At 45.1% G+C, this 27600-nt stretch overlaps 1 protein-coding gene across 1 annotated transcript in view; it reads left to right on the forward strand.

The window, feature by feature from the left end:
* Positions 1 to 27600, forward strand: part of elac2 (elaC ribonuclease Z 2) — a 58549-nt gene that overhangs the window by 19730 nt on the left and 11219 nt on the right. Inside the window, exons 5-21 of the mRNA XM_070857557.1 lie at positions 401 to 458; positions 553 to 621; positions 3795 to 3947; positions 6158 to 6216; positions 6750 to 6808; positions 8010 to 8082; positions 9187 to 9299; positions 10036 to 10134; positions 10869 to 11007; positions 11959 to 12044; positions 14650 to 14771; positions 15535 to 15631; positions 16442 to 16580; positions 17823 to 17861; positions 22516 to 22625; positions 24732 to 24831; positions 27112 to 27232. Coding sequence (XP_070713658.1) covers positions 401 to 458; positions 553 to 621; positions 3795 to 3947; positions 6158 to 6216; positions 6750 to 6808; positions 8010 to 8082; positions 9187 to 9299; positions 10036 to 10134; positions 10869 to 11007; positions 11959 to 12044; positions 14650 to 14771; positions 15535 to 15631; positions 16442 to 16580; positions 17823 to 17861; positions 22516 to 22625; positions 24732 to 24831; positions 27112 to 27232 — 1636 coding nt within the window. The remainder of the gene's footprint in view (positions 1 to 400; positions 459 to 552; positions 622 to 3794; positions 3948 to 6157; positions 6217 to 6749; positions 6809 to 8009; positions 8083 to 9186; positions 9300 to 10035; positions 10135 to 10868; positions 11008 to 11958; positions 12045 to 14649; positions 14772 to 15534; positions 15632 to 16441; positions 16581 to 17822; positions 17862 to 22515; positions 22626 to 24731; positions 24832 to 27111; positions 27233 to 27600) is intronic.

A 27600-nucleotide genomic window follows, 5' to 3' on the forward strand; every position in this document is an offset into this window, starting at 1 on the left:
CGGCCGGGAGACTTCTGCGGGTGAATATCCCTCCCGGGGCGGCTCCGTTGCGGTGCGTGCTCTGATGATGTCTGCAGGAACGGGGTGGATCGTCACACCACAGCAAAAAACCCTGAGATGAATTTAACGAGCGTTGGCCAGGCCCTTGCGACAGCTGTTTGGCCGCTGCTTTCAGACGACCAGAGGTCTTATCGGGAGGGTCAATTTCAGCTCCCTGGCCTTTGGGTGTTAGCCTGGTAAATGCGCTAAATGGAAGCCTCATCTTAAAAGGTTAAAATTGTAAGTTGCCAAGTACAAACTCAAAACATGTTCAGCTTTTAATGTTGTAAGGACCTTTGTTGCTGAGTTGGAACTTTTGTATGAATCAATTAACATGATTTTACATTTCTTTCTTTGAAAGGATAAATACTTGGCTGCGATTAGAACGTTCTCTGGGTCACTACAAGGAATAGATTTAGGTAGGACTTGTGGATTCAATGTTTGCATTACCCAGAGCATTGTGTATGAATGAATCCTTTCAACTCATTATTAAATGCCCTTTTTTCTTACCAGCTGTACGGCCTTACACAGATCCAGAATATACCGATGATACTATGGCCGTGCATCAGGTGCCTATATTTGGTAAGTGTTATTTCTCCAATTCCACCTCCACCCAGGTCTTGTGTGTGAAGCAAGTCAATCGTTTCATGCTGGTTTCTTCTGGCCCAGAAACCTTGGCTGCTTCTTCAAGGGGAAGAGATGGGAATTTACTAACAACTACCAGTGTACAGCCAAACTTCCCAAACCAACAGCAATTAACCTCTGATTGACCCTAGAATGACCCTCTCTGCAGCAGATCAAAGTGTGTGGCCTTAAAAGGACTGGCGAGGGTAAACACAGCTCCGTTCATAGCAGAATGGCCTCCTTCTGTGGCTCGATTGTAGTTGAGGTTCTGAGCACTTATCATTTTGTGCGCCAGAAAATTAATTCTTGCAATAACTTAAATACTAAGGGGCTGAAATTACCTACCTCCCGAAACGAGTAGCACCGACCGCTCTTGAAGTGTTCCGGCCGCTCCAATGCATGGGGGTGGCCAAACCGGAGAAATTTTGCACTTTATGCTTTTTTTGGGAGCGGGGCGGAAGTGGTCTCATCATCGGGGGCAGAAGTGGGAGCAGGGCGAAGTGACCGATGCTGCAAGTCATCAGCGCTGGTGCCTCACAGCGTCCTTCCCCTTTAGTTAAAGGGGAGGGCCGCTGCAGCCACTTTAGTGGCAAACATTGGGCCACCTTGGGAGGGTTTCGGCCAGGCACCCAAGAGGGGTTGGCGGCCCAGCCGAACCCACAGCCATAATTGTCTGATGGACCTGGCAGTTGGCCGACAAAAAATAACATGGCATGGCCGGCAGCACCACCTCCTCTAAGGATGGCCGGGCCACCAAGCCACAGAAAGGGCACCAACACCAAGAGAGAGACTCAGCATTTATTCCACATCAACCCTTGGCCACCACTTTCAGGCAGCGATGGGTCTTTAAAGGCATTTCAGTTTTATTTACACCTGGTATTTTTCTTCCTCTTCCCAATGTATTTGAATTTGAAAGATTGAGGGTTTGCTGCTTTGAGGTGTGTGTTGTTGCATTTATTTTGGAGCTTGGTCGACCTCCTTGACTTTGAGGAAATGACATCCAGAGAGGATTATGGTGAGCCCAATAGCATGCCGTATCTAGACTTCCAGAAAGCACTTGACAAAATTCTTCATGAATGACTATTGGTTAAGCTCAAAGCTGTGAGGAATCTAAGTAAATCCTGGGTATGGATAAGAAATTAGTGCAAGTATAACGTAGTTAGAAGCTACATCAGGGTGGGGGAGGGAGTAAGTACTGAATGGGGTTTCCCAGAAATTGGTATCGGGAATAGTACTGTTTCAAATGTCTTGGGCTCAAGCCTAATGTAAATTGACCAAACTTTCAGATGATCCCAAACCAGGAGGGACTGTGGAATAGAACGAGGCAGCTCAGGAATTACAGCACGAGTTGGCCAAAACTCTAGTGGACAGGCAGATGAAATTTAGTAGAGACAAGTGTGACGTGCTGCAGATAGGAAGGGAGAATGGCAACACATGTATTCTAGTAATGGTGTTCAAATAGTACAGTCGAAGTTGAAAGAGACCTCGAAGTGTTGGTAGACTCCACGTCAAAAAGTCCAACCAATGCAGCAACAGAGTGTTGAATGACCTAACTGAAACAGTAGAATACAAGTCAGAGAACGTTGTGAACAATTCCTCTAGCCGGACCACACCGTGCATACTTATTGGCCCAGAAATCCCAGTTGGCTGCTTCCTGCGGGCGATCCGATAAAAAACTTAAAACAAAGTGTGCACTTACCTGAAGCTGCTGCACCCACGCGAGTTCCCGGTCCTGAGGCCCCCACTGACTGCAGCGCGTGCGCGTCAGGACGTGTGCAGGGCTGGAGCTGCCGTCACATGGCTCTGGGGAACCAATCGGGTAAAATATGTTCTCATTCATAATAATGGGAACTCCGTAAGTTGGAGTTCCCATTATTATTATTGAGAAACAGCTCCCAAAACACACACAACCAATAATAAAGAATAGAAAAAATACACCACATATTTTTATTAATTTAAATTAAAGTTATTTATGTATTTAAAAAAATATATATTTCCAATTTAAAAAAACAAAGTTTTTTAAAATTATGGTTTAAAATAAACTTACTGTCGTGGGGAGGGTTTTTAACAATAAAATGTGTTTTTATAAATTTTATTTTAAGATGTTTTTGTGTATTTTAAAACTCTTACACCTGTAAAAGGCTATGCACCTGCTTTTATCAGGCGCAAGAGTTTTGAGGACATTTGCTGGGCAAGATATGGGTAAATGCTTGCAAATGTCCTTGCTCCCGAGATACGGAGGATCTGTTAAGCGCCAGCTTGATAGATCGGAAAAGCCGGTTTTCAGTGCGTGAGCATTGTGCACTGCAAACCGGCTTTTGCAATGCCTTCCCGGGACCTTACGCACTCCGTACGGACCCGGGAGGCCGGGATTTCGGCCCCATTGACTTAAATGGTTTGTTTCTTTGGAATTGGATCTGACCTCGTGCGATTCTTCGGAATGATTGTGTTTGTGTCAAATTTATATGTGCTATCTTGGCCAATAACCTGGATCAAATAAAAGAATTGACACCTTCATTAAAATAGAAGAGATTTTTGTACGATTGCAATGACATGGTTATTCCAAATGGGCAATTTCTACCCCTTAGTCTTTTTTGTCAGTCTGGCCAATATATTTTATACTGGTGCACTTCTGGGAAGTGAAGAGGAGAGAGCTGGGAGTGTAAACCCTGGAAATGGTTCGGAGTGGGGGGGCGTTGGAGAGGAACCCAGTGAATCTATTTGCAGCTGCGGACAAGGTGACACAGTGAGGGAAATGTAGCCAGTGTGATACTTTCTTTGTCTCGTACTGCCCGTCAAACTCGACGTGCTGTCAGGTTGCCGATTTTATTCCCGAGGTTTACTACAGTTTTGATTCAGTACAACTCACAAACTGCTTCACATTGATAGAAAAGCTACAGTATAACTGGATTGTAAAGGTGTCAGCTCACTTTATTGGAGGGAGAGGGTGGTGACAAATGTCCAGCATCATAGAGTATCTGGGACTTGGGTAAGAGTTCTGTTTTATTGTTCCCTGCACATCACTGGTAGCCAATTATAGTTTGAAACACTTTGCCTGGGGGGCGGGGAGGTTGTAGAGAGATTGTTTAAATATATCACTGTGTAAACTTATGTTTGCTCTTTAACACCAGCCAAATTGGACTCTAAGGATAGCCAAAGGACAAGTAGTCCAGAAGGGTCACCTGCCAAAACCAGCCCCAAACAATCCTGTTCGCCAAAACGTGCAAAACGGCAACTGGAGGATTGTGAAGACCACTTCCAGGAAAAGCTGAATGAAAAGCCAGGTAAAAGGCACGCTGGATCCATGAACATGCCTCATCTCCCTCTGATTCTGTAGGTTTTTGTTCTTCTGTGTGCCTTTGCTGGGCTGAGATGGGTAATTATTCAAAGAGCAAGTTATTATTTAAATGGAGAAAGATTGCAAAGTGCAGCAGTACAGAGGGACCTGGGGGTCCTTGTGCATGAAACACAAAAGGATAGTATGCAGGTACAGCAAGTGATCAGGAAGGCCAATGGTATCTTGGCCTTTATTGCAAAGGGGATGGAGTATAAAAGCAGGGAAGCCTTGCTACAGCTATACAAGGTATTGGTGAGGCCACACCGGGAATACTGCGTGCAGTTTTGTTTTCCATATTTACGAAAGGATATACTTGCTTTGGAGGCAGTTCAGAGAGGGTTCACTAGGTTGATTCCGGGGATGAGGGGGTGGACTTATGAGGGAAGGTTGAGTAGATTGGGCCTCTTCTCATTGGAATTCAGAAGAATGAGAGGTGATCTTATCGAAACGTATAAGATTATGAGGGGGCTTGACAAGGTGGATGCAGAGAGGATGTTTCCACTGATGGGGGAGACTAGAACTAGAGGGCATGATCTTAGAATAAGGGGCCGCCCATTTAAAACTGAGATGAGGAGAAATTTCTTCTCTCAGAAGGTTGTAAATCTGTGGAATTCGCGGCCTCAGAGAGCTGTGGAAGCTGGGACATTGAATAAATTTAAGACAGAAATAGACAGTTTCTTAAACGATGAGGGGTTATGGGGAGCGGGTGGGGAAGTGCAGCTGAGTCCATGATCAGACCAGACATGATATTGAATGACGTAGCAGGCTCGAGGGGCCGTTTGGCCTACTCCTGTTTCTATTTCTTACGTTATGTTATTATTTATGTAGTAATTGTGAGCTGGAGTCTTTGTGTAGTGCAGTATCAGGGCATTCCATTGATACTCTTCGTTTCTCTGAAAAATCAATTGATGATTTTTTTTTTATCCAGAGCTGGCTTTTCCTGGCCGCCAGGGGAACCTATCCAGAACTGTCCAAGACCCCAAACATTCCTTCCAAGTGAAACAGCGATTTACTTGTACCTCTTTCAATTTTAGTATACTGTATTCACTGCTCACGATGTGGTCTCCTCTACATTGGGGAGACCAAACGCAGATTGGATGACCACTTTGCAGAACACCTCCATTCAGTCCGTAAGCGTGACCCTGAGCTTCCGGTCGCCTGTCACTTTAATTCTCCGCTCCACTCCCACTCTGACCTCTCCGTCCTCGGCCTCTTACACTGTTCCAATGAAGCTCAACGCAAGCTCGAGGAACAGCACCTCATCTTTCGTTTAGGCACTTTACAGCTTTCTGGATTCAACATAGAGTTCAACAATTTCAGACCAAACCTCTGCCCCTATTTTTTTTTGCCCTTTCCTCCCTGTTTTTTTTTTTTTACAATGCTCCCTCTCTTTTCCCCCCCCCCACCCCCACACTTTTTTTCCTCTTTCCCACGGCAGCTAGTGGTAATTCCGCCATTCACACCCTATCTAGACTCATCATTGGTTTCCTAACTTGTGCCATTACCATCTCATTTTTTCCCATCATCCCATTTGTCTCTCAAATCTCTCCTGCCGTCCACCCTATCACAGACCTTCCCTTTTGTTCTTTCCTCCCCTCCCCCCTTTCACTGCCCCTGCACTTCCTTAACAATCTGTTACATCCCGAACTTTTCCAGTTCTGACAAAGGGACACAGACCTGAAACGTTAATGTTTCTCTCCACAGATGCTGCCTGACCTGCTGAGATTTCCAGCAATTTCTGTTTTTATTTCAGAATCTGGTGACATTTGAGGGGCGATTCCCTCTGTGCACTACGTCGTGGCTGTCTAGTTTTGCGTAAAGCTGTTTACGCTTCTACACACAGTGCAGAAATGTTCTCCCATTGTCTCCACCACAATAGCTGACACGCTGCTGTGTACATAACGTATTTAATATCGGTCAGTGGTTTGGGGGTTTGGGAGTCAGGCAGTGGAAGGGGGGCGGGGGGGGGGGGGTGGAGATCCTTCTCCAAGGGGAACTCCACACCCCAATTGGGGGATGGGCTCTCACTTGGGACAATGCTGACATGTAGGACACCAGCAATGGCGGGTGTTGAACAGATGAAGGGTTGAAGTGGGAGATGTTGTGATCCAAGTCCATTTTTGAAATATTTTGTTTACATTTGTCTGCCCTTTTTAGAGAGAAGCCCGAAAATATCAACCAGAGACCCTTCCCTGGTGGTGGCTTTTGTCTGCAAGGTAGGTGTTTTCTCCGAGAATGTGGGACTTCAGTTAAGTAGAGAGGCTGGAAAAGCTGGGGTTGTTCTCCTTGGAGCAGAGAAGGTTAAGGGGAGATTTTAAAAGCGGTGTTCGAAACCATGAAGGGTTTGATAGAGTAAATAAGGCACAACTGTTACCAGTGGCAGACGGGTCAGAAACCAGAGGACACAGATTTAAGGTGATTGGCAAAAGAACCAGAGGCGAGATGCAGAGAAATTTTTTACGCAGTGAGTTGTTGTGATCTGGAACGCACTGCCTGAAAGGGCGGTGGAAGCAGATTCAATAATCACTTTCAAAAGGCAATTGGATAAATACTTGAAAGGAAAACAGTTGCAGGACTATGGGGAAAACGACAGGGCAGTGGGACTCGTTGGATAGTTCTTTCACCGAGCCAGCACAGGCATGCTGGGCCAAATGGCCTTCTGTGCTGTATCATTCTACGATGATCGGTTTGCGAGAGCACGGAGAGTAATTAAACTCTCTCAGAGTAATTAAACTACGTTCATTTGCAGCTTCACCCCAAGAAGGGAAACTTCCTCGTTATGAAGGCGAAGGACCTTGGCCTACCAGTGTAAGTAGCAGGCCTTTGATCTTCAGCACCGATGTTTCTTTAACCTCGAGTACCGAGGCAGGATTCCGCCATCACAATGAACAATGTAACCAGAGCAGAGAGATAAAACCGCGACTACTGGAAATGTAAAAACAATAAAGTGGAGATACGCAGCATCTGGAAGAGAAAAGACAGCTCACCTTTTGGGTGGGACTCTCCATCTGAAAGAAAGGGCGTGCGTTAATATAGCACCTCACCACAGCTCGCAGAACCATCTGGAAGGGCTTCGCACGCAGTGCGTCGGCAGATTCATTACCATTTTGATGAAGAGTCCCACCTGAAACATTAATCGGCCCCTCGGGTGCTGTTTACCTCCGGTTTTTATTTAATATGGCCATACTTTGTTGTACTACTGTTCACATTGTGATTCTATACATTTCCTAACAATACATAACAGTGATCTTTAAAAATAGACAAGAAATTCTCATTATGTTTTCGTGTAAAAATGTTCAGATATTCCCCAAATGTTATTCATTCTAATTAATTCTCTATTATCTATAAAGTCTGTTGGTGCTGATTTTCTGAAATTCAGACACGATGTAGAACCAAACACTTTATTATTTACTACTTTGTTTTCCTGTGTGTTAAAAGTTTGCTCAGCTATTCCTTCACAGTTCCTGGTGTGACGGGAGCCCGGGTTGGACAATCCACTGGAGCGAGGCTCGTGCGAGATTGCTGAATTAGACTGAAATTCAGGTCACTGTCCTGTTAATGGTCCAAGTCTCTCCCGCACCAGCCCTGGGCCAGTGGCGAGATTCACACCACGCTGTTGTAGGAGGTCTTTGCCCGGTTTAAGAACGTAAGAAATAGGAGCAGAAGTAAGCCACCTGGACCCTTGAACCTGCTCTGCCATTCAATAACATCATGGCTGATCTGATCATGGACTCAGTTCCACTTTCCTGCTGCTTCCCTTTATTCCCTTATCGCTCAAAATTCTGTCTATCTCCGCCTTAAATATATTCAATGACCCAGCTTCCACAGCTCTCTGTTTATAATGTTCTGTGTTCTGATGTCATTATCTTCAGCTATACTGGAGAGGAAAGAGGGGGGGGGGGGAAGAGGATTTAAAATTTTTAAATCCTTGTTTACCCACAAGTAGTTTTATTGATCAAACCCTTTATTTGAAGGCAATGTACACATTTACCCCCCTTTTGTGTTTCAGGGGGACCTCAGCCATCGGACCAATTGTTGCCGCTTTGAAAGATGGAAATAGCGTAATGTTTGAAGGGAAGGAGGTTTGTCAATACTTCTTCATACTTTCAAATCTTAATCAAGTCAGATTGGATTCATGACTGTTATTTGCATTGCACTGGGAGTCGAGGGTTATGAGGAACAGGCAGGAAAGTGGAGTTGAGGCCAAGATCAGATCAGCCATGATCTTATTGAATGGTGGAGAAGGTTCGAGGGGCCGTATGGCCTACTCCTGCTCCTATTTCCTATGTTATGTACTGTGTAGGTATCCAACAGTGTAGCAAGTTAAGGAGAGGCACGCAGTGCAAGCAGCATGGAGGGAGTGTGCTGCTTCCAATTGTCATTACTTCAGAATTTGTTTACTGTCTGCGTTTTAATAAAACCGTTTCAATTGCAAATGACTTTTTTTCTAGTTTTTGTGATTGTGTTAAAATTCATGCTAAGGGTGAGCCTTGATGCAAATTGTACTGAGTTTAGTTAATTTATTGGAATTATTTTGCTCAAGGGCTGAGGTTCCTGTCCTCGCTAATTGCAATGCCACAAATAGATGCTCTGTTAAAATAAGTGGAAAGAGGAAATCAATCTCGGTGTTCTTCATTGGCACATGTTAGATGAATCGATCTCTTTGAAAGGATGGTGGGGTGATGGTAGAGAGGAGGGGGGTGGCCGGCTGGGGGGGGAGCGGGAAAGCTCCCTAAACAAATCACTTCCACCAATCTCCCTGGCCTTGCAAGCAGGGGAAATGTTATCGATGTTTCTTGAGCAAGCGCCCTCTGCTTTTTATATAAGTCGTCAAATTGTGTGCCTGCTTAGAGCCAAGATTACTGTAATAAGTTGAACACAGCTCCTTAATATAGACAAACCCGATCCTAGCACATTTCTATCTAGTCCCGATCATTAAAGGGCGGTAACAAGTTCCCGCTTTGTTCTGAAATTTCTCCTTTCCAAAGCTGGTGTGTGCAACAGAGTCCTGATGCATTCCGAAGCTCGAATCGATGCACATTTACATACTCAATAGACCTTTACTTGCCCAGTCGCTCTCCATTGGGTTGCTGTGGATACTCTTGAGAGTTGCGTGTTATTTTGAATGGATGTGAGGTACTTCAGATGCTTGCGCTATGGTCCGACTATATTAAAATATTTTGCAGATCCGGCCTGAGCAAGTGTGCACACCCACTGATCCAGGACCCACTTTCCTTGTGTTAGAATGTCCCAGCAAGGAGTTTATTGAGCCCATATGCGAGAACGAACAACTGAAGAGGTGATTACCATATTTTTTTCTAAATATTTATTAATAAATTTCGATGTTGTGCATTTTGGAGGAAAAAAACCTAATGTGGACTCCTGAGATTTTCTCTGCCCTAAGCATTAGGACGTTGAAGCTTTGAGATTCCAACCCAAATCATTTTTCCCCTCTGGTCTTTCGACCTATCATTCATCCTTCTTTTTTAAAGGATGAGTGGGCAGATTGCTCCCGGTACTTTGCCAATGTAGTCCTGCTCCCCTGATTGGCTTCCTTGGGGAAATTAATTAGTTTCTGAAAAGTTCATCGATGTAACTTCGATATGGTTTGTCTTTTTACTCTTCCAAATCTATGCTGCCGGGGAGGAAGGTGGAGCCGTGCTTTATTCAAGCCATGCGTTTAATAAACCGAGCAATGTTATCGAATCACAGAATGCTTACAGCTCAGACGGAGGCCATTCGGCCCGTCGAGCCCATGGCGGCTCTCTGCAAGAGCACTTCAGCTAGTCCCACTTCCCGCGTCCTTTCCGCTTAGCCCTGCAAAATTTTTTCCTTCAGAGACTTAATCCAATTCCCTTTTGAAAGCCACAATTGAATCTGCCTCCTCCACCCTTTCAGGCCGTGAATTCCAAATCCTAACCACTTGCTGCATAAACACTCTTTTCCTCAGGTCGCCTTTGGCTCTTCTGCCAATCACCTTAAAATGTTCTTTAATTGTTCGTCGTCCGACTATATTAAAATTATTTTTGTTGCAGGTTTCAGACTGGAGGGTCCGAAAGCCCCGCCGCATTAGTCGTCCACATGGCGCCTGAGTCGGTTTTGGCAGATAATGTTTACAAATCGTGGATGGAGAGGTAATTGAAATTCTGTGAAGCTTGCTGTGTCGGCATAACTACAGTGTATTAAGTTTCAGTGTGGGGGTTGAAGGCCTGGTCATTATTCAACATAGAAATAAAAAGCAAAGCAAATATTGCCCTGGGTGACTTCTTGGGTTGAGTTTTCTTTTCCCTCAGTAAATTCTCCCCGGTAATGGTCGGAGCAGCTCCGAATCCTAAACTACTGCAATGCACCAGTGGTGCCTTGACGTTTACTGCCAATGTTGTACTGTCCGCTACTTTGTTCTATACTATGAAGCTCAGCATATATTTTATTATGTTTGTGCGGCGTTCTGTTATAATTGATCATTATTATTTCGTACTCGGGTGGCTGTTGTAAATCCCGGGGCACTATTCGAAGAAGATCATGATGTTCTCCTGGCCGACATTCCTTCGTCAAACACCACCAAAGTCAGATTAACCTGTCAATCGTTGTTGCTGTTTGTGGGATCTAGCTGCGCGCAGAATGACTGCCATGTTTGCCTGTATGACGGTCATTGGATGTCTAAGGAATTTGTTTAATGTGGAGTGCTTTGGGATGTTTCTCAACTCCAGTCTTTTTCATCCTTGCAGCACTAGATTTGTGAATTTTTTTTCTCCTGAACTTGATGTATGCCTGCTCTGGCAGTCACCCGCTCCCTACTTTTAAGTATAATTGTGCCTGTTTGTCTGTCTTGGTCATTTCAAGCTCTTGTCCTTCAATCCACCCACAGGTTCGGGCCTGCCACGGAACACCTGATCCTCAATGAGCACAATCAGACCGTCCATAACCTACGCAGTCACAAAATCCAAGCTCAGCTAAACATGATTCACCCAGAGATCTTCCCCTTGCTAAAAACCTTTCAGACCAAGGTAGGGGCATGACTTAAGGTCTCTGGGAGCACGGGGGGGGGTGAGTTTGTAAAATGAGCATTTAATGGCGAAAATGAGGTCTTTGGCACCAATCGTAAAGTATGTACATCAGTAAAGGAGGGAGGGTTATCTGCATGCCCTGTTTTTCTGTTTCCTGTAGCAGCCATTTTATGTCCTGCCATGTTTATACCGGAAATAGAAGGAAAGCAATGTGATGTAACCACTCAATTACTCACTGGAGAATCGGCTGGAAGGAAACTCCTTTTCCCTGACATTTTCTTCTGTGATTTCCGATAAGTGCCTCTTTAACCTGGTTAATCGGGTATGCCAGGGATTGTTTGCCTGGGGCAGCAGTGTAGCCGGTGGTGGAAGAGCAATAGGGTAAGATGCAAGAAGAGCTGAATGTAATAATCACATGCCCAGGGGATGTGATGCCACTGAAAAGGGGGTGAAGAGGTCAGAGTGTACGATACTTTATACAAGGAGGAGATGTTCTCTTAAAAGTGTAATCATTGGTAATGGAGGAGCGAATGTGAAATTGGAATTACTGGCACACTTTCTGGAGCCTTGTTTAGAGCTTGGCTCAATCTTCACACTTTCTAGAGTATTCTTGTTTTTTTTAATATGAATCTTGATGTGTTATATTGCTGACTTAACACAAAAGTTATTGTTACTGAGCTGATCATGACAATTAGGAGAGATTTTTGTTTTGATGAATTATCGTCAACAAAGCACAACTTCCGGCTCAAGCTTTTGATCCCGCTGCCTTGGAGCTCTTGGAGTAAAAGAACAACCCGAAGGGATTGGAAGCCACGTTATTGCCTGTAGAGTAGAAATGGCTGCCAATCTGACTTCCTGGTGCATTACGGGGGAAACATGTACTTAAACAGAATGAAATAAATGAGAATTTGACTGAATTACACTAGTGCGACCCGATCACTTTGGTTTCAGGAACAGCCCGCCTCTCTCGGTGTGCCAACAGTTCGAGGCGTTTGCCTGCTCAAGTACCAGCTGCGGCCCAAATTTGAATGGCAAAGGTCAGTTCACGTAAGTTAGACATATTTATTGTGGTTGTTCTCTGGACAATATAAGCACAACCAAAAATCAAAAGCCAATGTGTAGTCTGCCAAATCACGGAGAGTTCTTCTTTCCTAATTAGTACATTTACTTTAATGCTCGTTTGTGCATCCCTCATTTAGTAGTATTTTAAGTTGGTTATTTAAATATTAAGTTCTTGCATGTTATTACATAGAAAACAGAACCAAAATTAGGGGCCATAAATATAAGATAGTCGCCAATAAATCCAATAGGGAATTAATACCCAGAGAGTGGTAAGAATGTGGAACTTGATACCACAGTGAATAGTTGGGGTGAATATTATAGGTGTAGTTAAGGGGAAGTTAGATAAGCACATAAGATATCGAAGGTTATGCTGATAGGGTTCGATGAAGGGTCGGCGGAGGCTCGTGTGGAGCATAAACACCGGCACAGACCAGTTGGCCGAAGGACCTGTTTCTGTGCTGTAAATTCTGTGTAATGTCATTTTTAGTGCAGAAGGACACTATTTTCCCCATCGTCCTGTATCTCCCTCTGCTGCGAAAGGCCAAACGCGAGACAATTTGATGTACTAGTTGCACTGATTTTTTATATCTCACTACTTCTGTGCAGGCAAGGTTAATTGCAAACAGTACAATAACTTGCTTTCAGAATGAGCCAGGTTCAGTTTAACAGTGGGTACTTCTGAATTGAATTATGCTTTTCCATCTCAAGTTGGGTTCAACTTATTACAGTATATTAATCATGTTCAGGTCTGAGGCTCACATACTTTGCTGGTCAGTTCTGAGGCTCACATACTTTGCTGGTCAGTTCTGAGGATCACATACTACGCTGGGCCTTCTAGTAGTTTAGCTAGTTTCGAGAGCATCAGTGATGTTTCTCCTGTTGAAGTCTTTAGTATAATGGCAGTTGATCTCTGACCAATTGTCAGTTTAACTCTGTACAGAAACACTTTGCTCTTCATCTGATTCAATCGCCATTGTTGGGATATCATCTATTATCCCGTTCCTGAAGTCTAGCTAACATTTTGCATGTAGTTGTACGGAGCTGCAGTGTCTTGTACTTTTATTAATGTTTGCTATTCCGTTGACCGCTCTGTTCCATACTTCTACATTTAAACTAAATATTCTGTTCTTCTGTGGACTATTTCTAACTATGAAGGGGAACGACCTCCCCTTTGAGTACGTTGTGAGGATTGAAAGGTTCCTTCAGGCAGATTGACCAAGCGATCCACTTTTTCCAAGGCAATTAAAACTTGCTTCAACACCTCCTATCAATTGTAGTTTGAATTCTTCCAAGGATTTGTGTACCCTCGCTCGTTACTGAACGTGGGTAAAACAGGGCTCTTTGGCCAACTTCTCCAGTCAGTGGTATCTCTCCAGGGTCAACAGTTCAAAGATTATTGCGTGAGCTATACCTGCATTTTGTAAAATTTCCTCACCCAATCAACATCTTGAGACTTGGCATACCTGCATATCAACAACAGTTTAAAAAGGTACATATTTAAAAGAAAGTTGTCCCTTACATCTGTGTCCAAGTATAAATAGAGAAAAGTTCTTGCTTATCAATCCTGTTTTGGGGGTCTAGGTCAGATGGTCCCAGCACGCCAAGATACTTATATTGAAGTTAACCCTTGCTGTTTGATTTGCCACCCTTCTTCCTGCAGCTCTCATGTTTTACAAGGAGTCCTGCATTTTGATCCCGGGGGGAAAAAGTATTTTTGTGGGATTGAACCTCAATCTTTCTCCGCTTTTCAGCTCACACCTCTTCCTCTCAGCAGTCAGAGCTGGGATGCAAGACTGGCTGTTCATTCTTTTCCATCGGAGGACTGATTTCTCAGCATGAGGCAGGGTTTGAATTGTCCCATGTCCCTTTACTTGTACCCTGACTCCGGCTGAGGGGCGATAGTGAGAGGCAATTGAGTGTGAAAGGGGCAGACAAGGAGGCAGCTTAGCTCAGCTAATTGAGGCACGAGGACATTGGGATGATCGCAGGTAGCTAATGTGGAATAAAGAACGAAAAGAGAGCAAGAAGGAAAGGTGACAGAGGAGGGGGAGCGGTAGACAGTAAAGGGAAGAGACTGCGAGACTCTTCTGGCGGTGGTGTGAGCGGGGATGTAGGATTGGGGCTACGGTGTGCAGGCCCGATCTCTGACCTAACTTGGTGTATAGGAACACTCTGTGCCTCCATGGATCCTTGCCATTTCTGCCCTGGAGAGTGAGACAACTATAATGAGAAACCAAAGGGTCGTCTCCAAGAATAAACAGTTCTGCATTGCGATCCCAATGTCCGCCACACAAGGTTGGACCTTGGGCCTTTGTAAACTTGCAGTTTTCAGCGTGCGCTGTGTCCACTTTAAGCTGCCGTACAGTACGGCCATGGAATTAAACATTTAATACTTGGACTAATGTTAAGCCCAGCAGCGGTGAATCATGGGGCACAGGAGGTTGTGAGAAGGAGCTGCCATGGACACTGACTGCTCCCTCGCTCCCCTGTGCTGTTCTAAGCCGGATCAGAGAGACACAGCCCGTCGCCTCACTTTTAACACTAATCGCAAGTTGTATTTTCTGCTCTTCCTTCAAACAGAGATGCCGTGGTAGCAGCGGACAAGGAGGAGTTTATTAAAGAGGCCGCAGAAATCCCAGGCTTCCTGGAGAAAGTTGAGGAATGTAAAAATGTATTGGCTGCAGACCCTGTTGTTCTATCAGGTAAATCTTTGGAAAGATCAGGCTGCCCTTACTTGGGAAAGGAGAGGGCTGGTTCTTGTTCTGTTAAGCTGTTGTGCTGTTCTTGCCCTGGGGGTGTACCTGTACTGCATTGCATTAATCAAATGTATGGCCACCTTCCCTGCTGTAATCACTCCCCACCCTCAGATTATATAGTCTGGAGTTGTGGCTGTCTCAATCACTCTGGTCTTCTGGGACTGTAATTGCAGCTTTTAACAATGTCCTTAAGAGGTGCTTTCACAAGGTTAAAGAAGGGTAAGCCAGTTCCTTGGAACTGGATCTGCCATCCCATACCGACTGTTTCAGGAACCGAGCTAACGGGAAAATATTGTGACCTGGCCTTCTCACTGTCCCGGCGGTGGTTTGTTCCTAATGAATCTGTTCAAATTGGATGAAGAGTGTCATTTTAAAATATGAAACAGCTGCAGAGGCTGTATTGCGATCTGGAGTTTCTATGGACCAATATGCACTGGACCCTTACAGTCAGAGCACCTCAACTAAATAACAGTCTCGTAACTCCCATCACAACATCCATCATTTATATACTGTGAAACCAAACTCTCAGTATTGTGGTGTGTGAACGCAGGTCTCTTTGTCTTATGGTTTATGAGCTCTTCTTCTCTACCTGCTTAGTTTCCTTTGTAACTTTAATAAATATATATATATATATGCATGTATTTGTAACTCTTCACTTTTGCTAGTCAGTGATGTTTGGTGGTAAATTATCCTCAACTTGTGTTGCCAGGGAAAGTGGACAATTACCCAGAGGTGGTTTTCCTTGGAACTGGATCTGCCATCCCAATGAAAATCCGAAATGTTAGCTCCATCATTCTAAACATCGAGTAAGCCGCTATTTTGCTGTTATTTAAAAGTAATGTTAGTTGAGAAGGGGGCATTCAGTCGCAATTGTTAGAATTAATCACGCGCTTTGTTTTCCATGTCTTTTCCTCATTTTTTAACCAAGCCCGAACATCTCATGTGCCTCTATCTCAGATTTTGTTTGATAACGCTCCTGTGAAGGGCTTTTATTATGATAAAGGAGCTACATAAATACAAGTTGTTAAGTTCACAAAAAAAAAACACACCAACTAACCTCAAGAAACTTTTTCTTGAATTTAAGGCCCAGTGGATTTTTCTTTTCCAGCTAGAAATTGTAATTCTGTTGCCGGCAATCTGTGCAAATTTATTTTCTTCTCTCTTTCTGCACTATTTTGAGTCGAGTTAGGGACCTGCCTTCAGAGCTCTGTGCTGATACTAGCCCTTGCACTGTAATGTGAGTTTTGGTGCTCTTTAATGAGCAACAACGACAGCTACTTATATTTATATAGCACCTTTAACGTAGTGAAACGTCCCAAGGCGCTCACAGGGGTATTATGAGATTAAACAATTTGATACCGAGCCAAATAAGTAGAAATTAGCACAGATGACCAAAAGCATGGTCATAGGTAGGTTTTAAGGAGTATCTTGAAGGAGAAAAGATACACCCAACAAGGGTTTAATAAAATGGCTGCCATTTTCTTTTACCAAGTCACGTTACTAAGGTAGAAAGTCAGCAAAATTCTCTTGAATAGAATGAGACAGGGTAAGCAGATGCAGTAATATTACAAGAATTCTCTGTTCCTAATGACACTTTTTTTTTTTACTGTTATTAGCGCTACACGGTCTGTATTGTTAGACTGTGGTGAAGGCACCTTTGGACAGCTCTGTCGTCACTATGGTAATGATGTGGATAGGGTCCTCTGTAATTTGTCAGCCATCTTTGTGTCCCACATGCATGCTGATCATCACACAGTGAGTATTTTTTATTATTGCTTCATGTTCAAACCTGGCAAAGTTATTTTTGGCTCATAAATATTAACGCAGCCTGCCACTAGTCTGCCTTATTCTGGATACTTTGGGATGTAGGTGGGGTAGGGTAACTTTGGAGCTCAGTGGGTACTGCCCATTCTATCGATCTGCTTCATTCACTGTCAAAATATCACCACTGCCAGAGTGAATGGGGAAAGTGATGAAGGTTATCGACTTTAAGTGAGAGTGAGGATAGAAGGTTGGACAAATGTCTTTACATATCGGATTTTTGGAGCATGGGATATTTTGCCCTCGGGAGTAGTTCATTAAAGGAAAATAGGATAAATATTTGACAGTGGGATTCGTTTTGGATTATTTTAGCAAAGAACCAGCATATACACTATGCCCCTCTTCTGTGCTGTGAGCTTCTATGGTTCAAAGTATAATATGCCCCCGTTGACAGTCAATTGAGTTCTATAATAAAATTAATGGCTTGTCCAGGGAATTGTAGACCAGTCAGCCTAACATTGGTGGTAGGAAAACTAATGGAATCCTTACCAAAGGAGAAAATGGAAGAATGTCTAGAAACCCGAAAAATAGTAATGAATAGTCAGCATGAATTTCAAAAGGTTAAGTCTTTCTTGACCAACCTGAATGAATTTTTTGAAGAGGTAATAGAGAGAGTAGACAATGGTAGATGTAATTTATCTTGATTTTCAAAAGACCTTCGATAAGGTACCCAATAATAGACTGATGAACAAGGTCAGAGAATCCCAAGTCGGGGACAAGTATCAGAATGGAAAGCTAGCTGGTTTCTAGACAGAAAGCAAAGAATAGGAGTAACTGTTGCCGTACATCCTATGTAATCATACGTAAAGCCTTGGTTTAAAAGCATTACCAACACTAAACTCATTTGTGTTATTAATGTATGTTGCATAGACCACCAGTCATGAGATGCTAATGAATGCACCCATTAGTATATCTTCGCTCAGCTTAGTGAGCACTGTGAAGAGGCTCTGATCAGTGAATCCTTCTCTGCCTCTGCTGAATGTGCCTGCATCAAACCCCTGCACTGTTTGGCTAGAGGCTGAGGGCAGATAGTGAGTGTATCTGCTGCTTGAATAGACATTGTGAGGGAGTGTATAGAAACTATACGAATACTGCGTGGCTGCAGTAATCAGTGTGTGATTCTTATAATATACTTTCTCTCTTACTTCCTTTGGTTAACCTCTTAATGTATTACAGGGCTTGATAAATATATTGTTGGAACGAGAAACGGCTTTGGTAAGTTAAATCTATTTTTAATGAGTTTGAATTTGTAATAAGTCTAAAACAGGTGCCCAATTGCAGATTGTTTTCTTGCAGTAAAACCCCCAAAAAACAGTCATCATCTGTGGAGTTATTTATCGGCGCAAGTTTCTTTAAACTAAAGTAAACCACATTTTTTTAATTCCCCATGCTGTTCCTTAGGCCTCCCACACTCTACCTTGCATAAATTAGAGGTGATCCAAAACTCAGCTGCCTGTGTCCTAACTCGCACCAAGTCCTGCTCACCCATTGCCCCCTGTGCGCACTGACCTACATTGGTTTCTGGTCAAGCAACGCCTCGATTTCAAAATTCTCATCCTTATTTTCAAATCACTCCATGGTCTCGCTCCTCCCTAACTCTGTAATCTTCTCCATTCCCCAACCCTCCCCCCACCCCCCTCCCCCCATCCTCCACAGAGATGTCTACGCTCCTCTAATTCTGCCTTCTGTTGCCTGGGCCCTTAGCTCTGGAACTCCCTGCCTAAACCTCTACGCCTCTCAACCTCTTTCCTCCTTCAAAACGTTCCTTAAAACATACCTTTTTGACTAAGCCTCTGGTCACATGCCCTAATTTCTACTTATGCGGCTTGGCGTAATTTTTTAAAATCTCATAATACTCCTGTGAAGCGCTTTGGAACTTTTCACTGCGTTAAAGGCGCTATATAAATATAAGTTGTTGTTGCTGTTGGAAAAGGCCAACAGGTGATCTGCTCTCAGTCCATTTCTATGCTGCTTGTTGTTAAGCTCTGTTTGTAATGTAAGAAACTGGAGCTTCAGATACACTACCTGAGAAAGTCACACAAAAATTAGATTCTATAATGTCTGCCATCAAAGAGTCCAACATTTACAAAGGGTCCACACACCCCATAAACTTGACTGGTCTGTTGTCTCAGCAAATGCCACTGAATGTTTCCGGTATTTTCTGCCGTGAGGTCAGATTTCCAATATCTGCAGTGTTTTTCTTTTTGTTAATACAACACATGCTGCTGATTTTGGAAATCTTTTACAAGTGAATAGGTTGCCTCTAAACCGATTGCTAAACTACATGCTTGAGACTATCCCTGAGACTTCTCAAACACTGGGAATAATATGATGGGGAATCAGTGTCAATAACTTCATTCGTTTATGGAGGTCAGTAGAGAGATTAATTTCTCAGTTTGGAGAGAGGGAGAGTTGGAATCATCGACTGATACAGCATAGAAGGAAGCCATTCAGCCCATCATTCCTGTGACAGCTCTTTAGCAGAGTTATCTAAGTAGTCCCACTCGCCTGCTCTTTCCCCCATAGTTCTGTTGTTTTTTTTTACCTATTAAGTATTTATCCAATTGACTTTTGAAAGTTATTATTGAATCTGCTTCCACCACCCCTTCAGGCAGTGCGTTTCAGATCACAACTCGGTGTGTAAAAAAAATATTTTCTCATGTCGCCTTTGGTTCTTTTGCCAATCACCTTTAATCTGAGTATTTTCGTTACCGACACTTCTGCCACTGGAAACAGTTTCTCCTTATTTTTTGTTTTTATTCGTTCACGGGATGTGGGCATCGCTGGCAAGGCCAGCATTTATTGCCCATCCCTAATTGCCCTTGAGAAGGTGGTGGTGAGTCACCTTGAACCGCTGCAGTCCGTGTGATGAAGGTTCTCCCACCGTGCTGTTAGGGAGGGAGTTCCAGGATTTTGACCCAGCGACGATGAAGGAATTAGTTGGTTTATTAGCAAAGATTTAACAATCGCACTACACATTACCAGTTCATCCACCAGGCTGACAACCACCTGCCTCATTGTGGATCCCCTGAACCCAACTGGCTGGGGTTTTATTGAGTCTTGTGCACATCACGTGACTGGCTAAGCCACTCACAACTCAACAGCTCTACAACTCTTTTGGGGGAACAAAATAAACATTAAGTCAAGTGCCCCCCGATCTGGGGGACACTCCAGACACTTAACTGCCCCTTTTTCTAATATCAACAGCTCTACAAATCTGTGAGCATACGCGCAGGTGTATACCTTGCACTCCTAACTTGTGTCTTGTAGATGGTGGAAAGGTTTTGGGGAGTCTGGAGGTGAGACACTCGCCACAGAATACCCAGCCTCTGATCTGCTCTTGTGGCCACAGTAGTTATGTGGCTGGTCCAGTTAAGTTTCCGGTCAATTATGACCGTCCTCCCAGGGTGTTGATGGTGGGGGATTTGGTCATGGTAATGACATTGAATGTCATGGGGCAGTGGTTAGACTTTCTCTTGTTGGAGAATGTTACTTGCCACTCATCAGCCACTTTATGGGCCCAAGTTTCCACACGCGCCTAGAACGGCGCAGTCCCGACCTGGACGCCCGTTTTTCGCGCCACAAAGTGCGCCTAAAAAAATCCTCCGTATTCTCCACCTCCCTGCAGGTCCTCTGGCCCTCGGCGCAGCCAGCACGAGCCAGGTCCCAGAAAACAGTGCCGGGACCTCTGCACATGCACGCTACAGTGGGCACGCAAGTGCAATAGCTCCAGGCGCCGAACTGTGTGGGAGGGGCCCGAAGCACGCAGCCCCTAGCCCTGGCCGAATGGCCTCACTGGGGCTGCGTGAATAAGGTTCCTCCCATGGCCAGCTCCTGCTCCCCCCCCCCCCCCCGCCGACTGGACCCGACCCGACCCGCGCTCCTGTTCCCGCTCTGCCCCCCCCCCCCCCCCCCCCCCCAGGACTGGACCCGACCCGAGCTCCTGTTCCCGCTCCCCCCCCCCCCCCCCCCCCCCCAGGACTGGACCCGACCCGAGCTCCTGTTCCCGCTCCCCCCCCCCCCCCCCCCCCCCCCCCCCCCCCCCCCCCCCGACTGGACCCGACCCGCGCTCCTGTTCCCGCTCCCCGGCTGGACCCGACCCGACCCGCGCTCCTGTTCCTGCTCCGCCCCCCCCCCCCCCCCCCCCCCCCCCCCCCCGACTGGACCCGACCCGAGCTCCTGTTCCCGCTCCCCCCCGACTGGACCCGACCCGACCCGCGCTCCTGTTCCCGCTCCCCGACTGGACCCGACCCGAACTCCTGTTCCCGCTCCCCGCCCCCCCGACTGGACCCGACCCGAACTCCTGTTCCCGCTCCCCGCCCCCCCGACTGGACCCGACCCGACCTGCGCTCCCGCCGCCCGACCCAACCCGACTCCCGCTCCCGGACTGGATCCGACCTTCCCTCCCCTCTCCCTCCACCCCCCCCCCCCCCCCCCCCCATCCCTCCCCCCTCCTGGACCCAAACCGAACCTCCCCGACCTGACCCGACGCCACCTACCTGTAAATCTGGTGCTTGGGACGGGCCCTACCCGAAGTCTCGGGCCGGCCCGTTCAGCCTTCGGTCCCGAAAGGCCTGCCTGAAGCACTTTCACACAGGTAGGAAGATGGTTTATTTAATCTTTTCTTTGCTTATAAATGTTTATTCAGGTTGGATTTATTTGTATAAGTATAAATAAGGATTTATTATAGAATTTGATGAGTTCCCTTCCCCCCCCTCCCCCCCACCTCGTTCTGGACGCCTAATTTGTAACCTGCGCCTGATTTTTTAATGTGTAGAACAGGTTTTTTCAGTTCTACAAAAATCTTCACTTGCTCCATTCTACTTTAGTTTGGAGTACGTTTTCACTGTGGAAACTTTCAAATTAGGAGTCAATTTTGAAGAAAAAATTCTGTTCCAAAGTAGAACTGTTCTACCTGACTAGAACTGCAGAAAAGAAAATGTGGAGAATTGCGATTTCTAAGATCTAAGTTCTCCACCAGTTGCAATCGCCAATTCTCCACATTTTCTTTCTTCTGCAGTTCTAGTCATGTAGAACACGGTTCTACTTTGGAAACAGAATTTTTCTCTTCAACAATTGACTCCTAATTTGAAAGTTCTCCACCAGCTAGAAAACGTACTCAAACTAAAGTGAATGGGCAAGTGAAGCATTGTAGAACTGAAAACTGTTTAACACTTAATTGGCGTCCTTCCTGTCGTGTAGTGCCCAGAACTGAACACACTACTCCAGCTGAGGCCTAACCAGTATTTTATGAAGGTTTATCATAACCTCTTTGCTTTTGTACTCTCTGCCTTTTAATAAAGCCAAGGACCCACGTGCCTTTTTAATTACCTTCTCAATTTGTCCTACCACCTTCAGAGACTTGTGTACGTACACCCCCAGGTCTCTCTGTTCCTGCACCCCCTTTATAATTACACCATTTCGTTTACATTGCCTCTCCTCATTCTTCCTACCAAAATGGATCACTTTACACTTCTCTGCGTTAAATTCCATCTGCCGTGTGTCCATTTTACCACTCTGTTTACGTCTTCCCGAAGTCTGTTACTATCTTCTTCATTGTTTACTACATTTCCGAGTTTTGTGTCATTTGCAGATTTTGAAATGCTGACCTGTATACCCAAGTCCAGGTCATTATTATATATCAAAAATAGCAATGTTCCCAACACTGATCTCTGGGGAACACCAGCCAGCTCCCTCCAATCTGGAAAACAACCGTTCATCACGATTCTCTGCTTTCTGTCCCTTAGCCAATTTCATATCCACACAGCCACTGTCCCTTTAATCCCATGGGCTTTCATTTTACTCTCTTGTGTTACTGTTTGATTCTGACCCCTGTTCGCCAACACTAAACCTTGTTTTTATTTTGCAGGTTTCCCTGGGTAAGGCCTTTAGCCCAGTTTTACTTGTGGGCCCATCACAGATCATGAATTGGTTGAACCAGTACCATGATCATTGTCAGGAGATCCTCCGCCATATCAGGTGAGTCTACACTTGGACAATAATCCTGTGTACCAGGCTGTATTTTCTTTTTATGGGCTGGGGCGGGGCGGGGGGGGGTGATGAACTGGTGATTGGGCAAAATAAGTAAACCTAATGATGGCTTCATGTCCCAAAGAAGGAAGTTTGTGAAGTGGAGTGTGGAACAGTTCCTGTAAATCTTCCAGTGCTTTGGTCAGGTCCTTCTTGCTTGTGAGATGTCATATGTTAAAATATATTACAGAAATGACCTTCAAAAAGTACTTAATTGACTGTAAAGCACTTTGAAATGTCCTCCATATAAATGCAAGTCCTTTCCTTTTAACTTTGTTCTGCAGAGTATATGGTTTTGAAGATCAATTCCTTCAATAGGCCCAGAATGTCTTCTGCAGATTTTATTTTCAGTTTTTCTGTGTATCGAGATTGATATTTGCATTGCAGCAGCTATTCATAATTAATCCATCTCCTGTTGACTCTAATGGTCGAGTCTTATGGCTTTGGACACCGGATAATAAAGCTCACAGTAGGAAATTGTCTCTCAAGACTTAATTAACAGCCCTGTTAAATACAGAGAGCGTACCATTACCTCACTATGGAGAACAGAAATCCAATGGTTTCAGCAGTGCTGCAGTCTTCTCCCTGGATCTATTCTGACAAAGTCTAATGCTGGGGTTTTTATGCATTACTTGTGTACTATATCCCAGTCACACGTCTTTGATCAATACTAGCCTCCGGATGTCTGGACTTTTCGGTTTCCAAAACTGCACATTACAGCTTATGATAATTGCCCCTTTGTTCCATCGTCCATACAAGAGCCATTTGATTAAACCTGCTCTTTCCATACAATAAGTTCCAGTACAAATAAGGGCATTTGGACAATTACAGATGTACATATAAGCATTAACCATACGATTTGGTACTGACATTGGATAATTATAGAATACAGACAGACATTACTCACACAAGTAAGGACTAACAGGAACCAAGTTAGACCACTCTTAGTCTCGGAGGTCCCAATTATGGATGAGGTGAGTTCTTGTTCTTCTCATGACATGTCCATTAATGATCCGTTCTTGCATACATCATCATCACACCATGCACTCCCAAGGCTGCTGGTGTTCTGGTTCTTGACAATCATGTCATTCCCATTGAGTACAGTACACTGCTGATTACCGTCAACATGGCACTTGTGCTTTTAACCATTTATATCCTGTGCTCATTGAAAGCCTTTGCCAACAATCAGGTTATTCGAGAGATAATTTACCACATCTATTGTAGTGGTGACTGGATGGGAATGAAATCTTCGTACACGAGTTTCCAAGACCTTCTGACAATGAGAATTCTGTCAGATTTTAGATGGGTAGGAGTTGCATGGCCATTAATCACTACAACACAGTGGCTGATTTTCAACTGCCAGCTGCCTGCTTCTCACCTGAAAAATGGGTGGTCAGCGGTTGAAAATCGGGGTGGGGGGGGCACTTTTTTGTCCCATTGTTGCCCAATGCCCGCCTGGTGCAATTCTTGGGCAGGCTTGAAACTGGGCAAACCGATCGCTCACCTGAAACAGGTGGAAGGCTGAATATTAGGATCCCACACCAGTCGTAGGACCTCGAATGCAATTCTGAGGTAGAAATGGGCGCGGTGAAGTCTCACCCATTTGTAACAGGCTGTGAGAGGCCTAATTTAAAAGAGGAAATAGCCCGGGAATTTTTAGATTATTTTTGTGGGCCCAAAAGCAGCAGAAATGCCCCTTCTGGGCCCACAGAAAAAAAACTCTGACTCACTGCCAGCCCATTCAAGGACCCCTCTGGGATCACTTCTTCACACACAGAGGGTAATCGAAATCTGGACCTTGCCCCTCCAATGGGTTGTGGGTGCTGCGACAATTGAACGTTTGAAGACTGAGATCATTGGATTGTTGTTGGGTAAGGGCATCCAGGGATATGGAGATGAAGTCCAGGTCAGCCATGATCAAATTGAATGAGGGAACAGGCTCGAGGGGCTGAATGGCATACTTGTGTTCCTATGTTAGCTGAGGAAAGAATCTTGGTCGTGGCTCTTCTATCACCTGGCTGTGTGCGCCACTTAAGTGTCCCCTTTGCGTTTCAGTATTATTCCTGCTCGGCGTCTTGTAGAAGGTGCTGAAGTTACCAAGTTCCACACTCAAGACTTTATTCGATCTTTGTTAAAGAAACTGGAGCTGGAAAAGGTAACGATGCCTTTTAACCTCGTGTGTGTGTTGGGTTGGATTGGATTCTCCTGTTTGGTGAGAGGAAAATATGTGTTTTCTTCTTAAATGTTTATTGGCCGACACAACAGGTTGGAGCAGAGTGAGGCCATGCACGTTCTGCCTGACTCTCCCACTGCAGAGTTTCTGCTCTGAGCCGTGCTGAGGTGGAGGGGGGGGAGCATCGCTTGGGGTTACATTGGTTATCGGCAGTAGTGCAAAGTGGGCGATAACGAATTGGCTACTAGTTTAACACTCTGCCCAATCGAGGGTGGGGGGGGTTTATAACAGGCTGTTAATTCACTATCGCCCACTTTCATCATCATCATCATCATCATAGGTGGTCCCTCGAACGAGGATGACTTGCTTCCAGATGAGTTCACCGATGTTCCAATGAAGAACCTGATGTTCCAGGCTTGAACTCTAATTGAAAGGGTGGAAGATGCCTGTGCGTGGATTTTTTTAACGTGTGGTGACCGTTGCACATCAGCCACCACATGGGCTTGACAGAGCTAGGCCTTTATCCAGTGGCAAGGGTTGACCAGGACAACTGGAGACCTGCTCTGCTCCACTTTGCGTTACCACTGAAGACCAATTTCACCCCCACTGGGTAAGGGGAAGTAGTTGCTTCCTCCCTCCATAGCGCAAGAAAATCCTCCCCCTCCGAAGCTCCCTCCAACATCATCTCAGCAAAGACCTCGAGAGTAGGTGGTCAGGATTACTTATAATTTTCTATTTTTGTTGAAGTTTTTATTTCGGAGCTCATTAAGGGAGTGCAGCGAAGGTTCACCAGACTGATTCCCGGGATGGCAGGACTGACATATGAAGAAAGACTGGATCAACTAGGCTTATATTCACTGGAATTTAGAAGAATGAGAGGGGATCTCATAGAAACATGTAAAATTCTGATGGGATTGGACAGGTTAGATGCAGGAAGAATGTTCCCGATGTTGGGGAAGTCCAGAATCAGGGGTCACAGTCTAAGGATAAGGGATAAGACATTTAGGATCGAGATGAGGAGAAACTTCTTCACTCAGAGAATTGTGAACCTGTAGAATTCTCTACCACAGAAAGTTGTTGAGGCCAGTTCGTTAGATATATTCAAAAGGGAGTTAGATGTGGCCCTTACGGCTAAAGGGATCAAGTGGTATGGAGAGAAAGCAGGAATGGGGTACTGAAGTTGCATGATCAGCCATGATCATATTGAATGGTGGTGCAGGCTCGAAGGGCCGAATGGGCTACTCTTGAACCTATTTTCTATGTTTCTAAAGCGAGGAGTTTTAGTGTATAGGACTGGGCATAGCTCCCAATGGAGCACTGGGTGCAGGATTGGCAGAGGTAGAATTCAGTTGGATGATGAATGCCACAGGGAGGTCAGAGGTCATGGGAAAACACAATTTACAAACCCGTTACCTTAAAAGCAGCAGATGCTAGAAAGACACAGTTGCTCAGTCAACATCTGTAAATTAAAAGGGCCGTTATTGACGGGGAAGGTGTGTCTTCTTCATCACAACAGAAGACTGAAAGATAAGCAGGCGTTTTAGTGAAGGGACAAAATAGAGAAAAAGGACAGGGTGAAAATCAACAGAGGGATTCAGTTCTGGGTTAAATGACTCACAGACTGCTAAATAGATGGTTGCTTCTTGAAAGAAGAGATTTCTAGTGAAATGGTGCATGTGCAAATAGTGGGACACGGGAGAGGACCATACAACAGAAACCTGGTGAGAATAAGAAAGAGAGAGCAAGAGAAGCAAGCTTGAGCAGACTTGAAATTAAAGTAAAAACAGACTGTGGACTTGCCAATAGTGTGAAGAAACTAAAATTGGGACCATACTACGGGTTTGGACCCCACCAGCACTCTGCTCTGATAAAGGGTCTTTACCACAACTGTCACCCTGCCCTCCGCGCCCCCCCCCCCCCCCCCCGCATCCTCCCTACATCACAAACACCCACTGATGTGAAGAAAATGGAGAGCGGAGATGAGGTCTGAAATTACTAAGCTCAGTGTTCAGACCAGGGGGTATGCAGAATGCCCATCGGAATGATAAGGTGCTGTTCCTGGAGCTTGTGTCAGCTTTGTTTGGAACAAGTTGCAAGACTGGAGATGGAGAAGTCAGAGTGCAGGCGAGGGTGGGCGAAGGACAGTTACAGTGGCGAGCAATGGGGAGGTCAGGGCTGCACTTGCAGACCGATGTTGGGAGAAGAACGGCTTGTCTCATATTATTCCCTTTTCCTCTCTCCACATGTGACACTTGTTGACAGTTCCAGACGTGTGTCGTGCGTCACTGCAGGAACGCCTTCGGTTGCGCTCTCCAACACAAATCAGGCTGGAAAATAGTTTATTCAGGAGATACCATGCCATGTCCAGCTCTCGTCCAGACAGGTCAGTTAATCTGGTGATTCCCAACAGCTGGCTTTAAGATGAAGTCAAACATTGTTCTTAATTCCTCCAGTATTTCAGGATACATAACCATTGGCCTCCCATATTCTACCCTACATAAACTAGAGGTGATCCAAAACTCAGCTGCCCGTGTCCTAACTCGCACCAAGTCCCACTCACCCATCACCCCTGTGCTCGCTGACCTACATTGGCTCCTGGTTAAGCAACGCCCAGATTTCAAAATTCTCAGCCTTGTTTACAAATCCCTCCATGGCCTCGCCCCTCCCCATCCCTAATCTCTTCAGCCTCACAACTCCACGAGATGTCTGCACTCCTCTAATTCTGCCCTCTTGAACATCCCTGATTATAAT

This window comes from Pristiophorus japonicus, chromosome 16 (genome assembly GCF_044704955.1).
Source record: "Pristiophorus japonicus isolate sPriJap1 chromosome 16, sPriJap1.hap1, whole genome shotgun sequence".
Taxonomy (NCBI): domain Eukaryota; kingdom Metazoa; phylum Chordata; class Chondrichthyes; family Pristiophoridae; genus Pristiophorus; species Pristiophorus japonicus.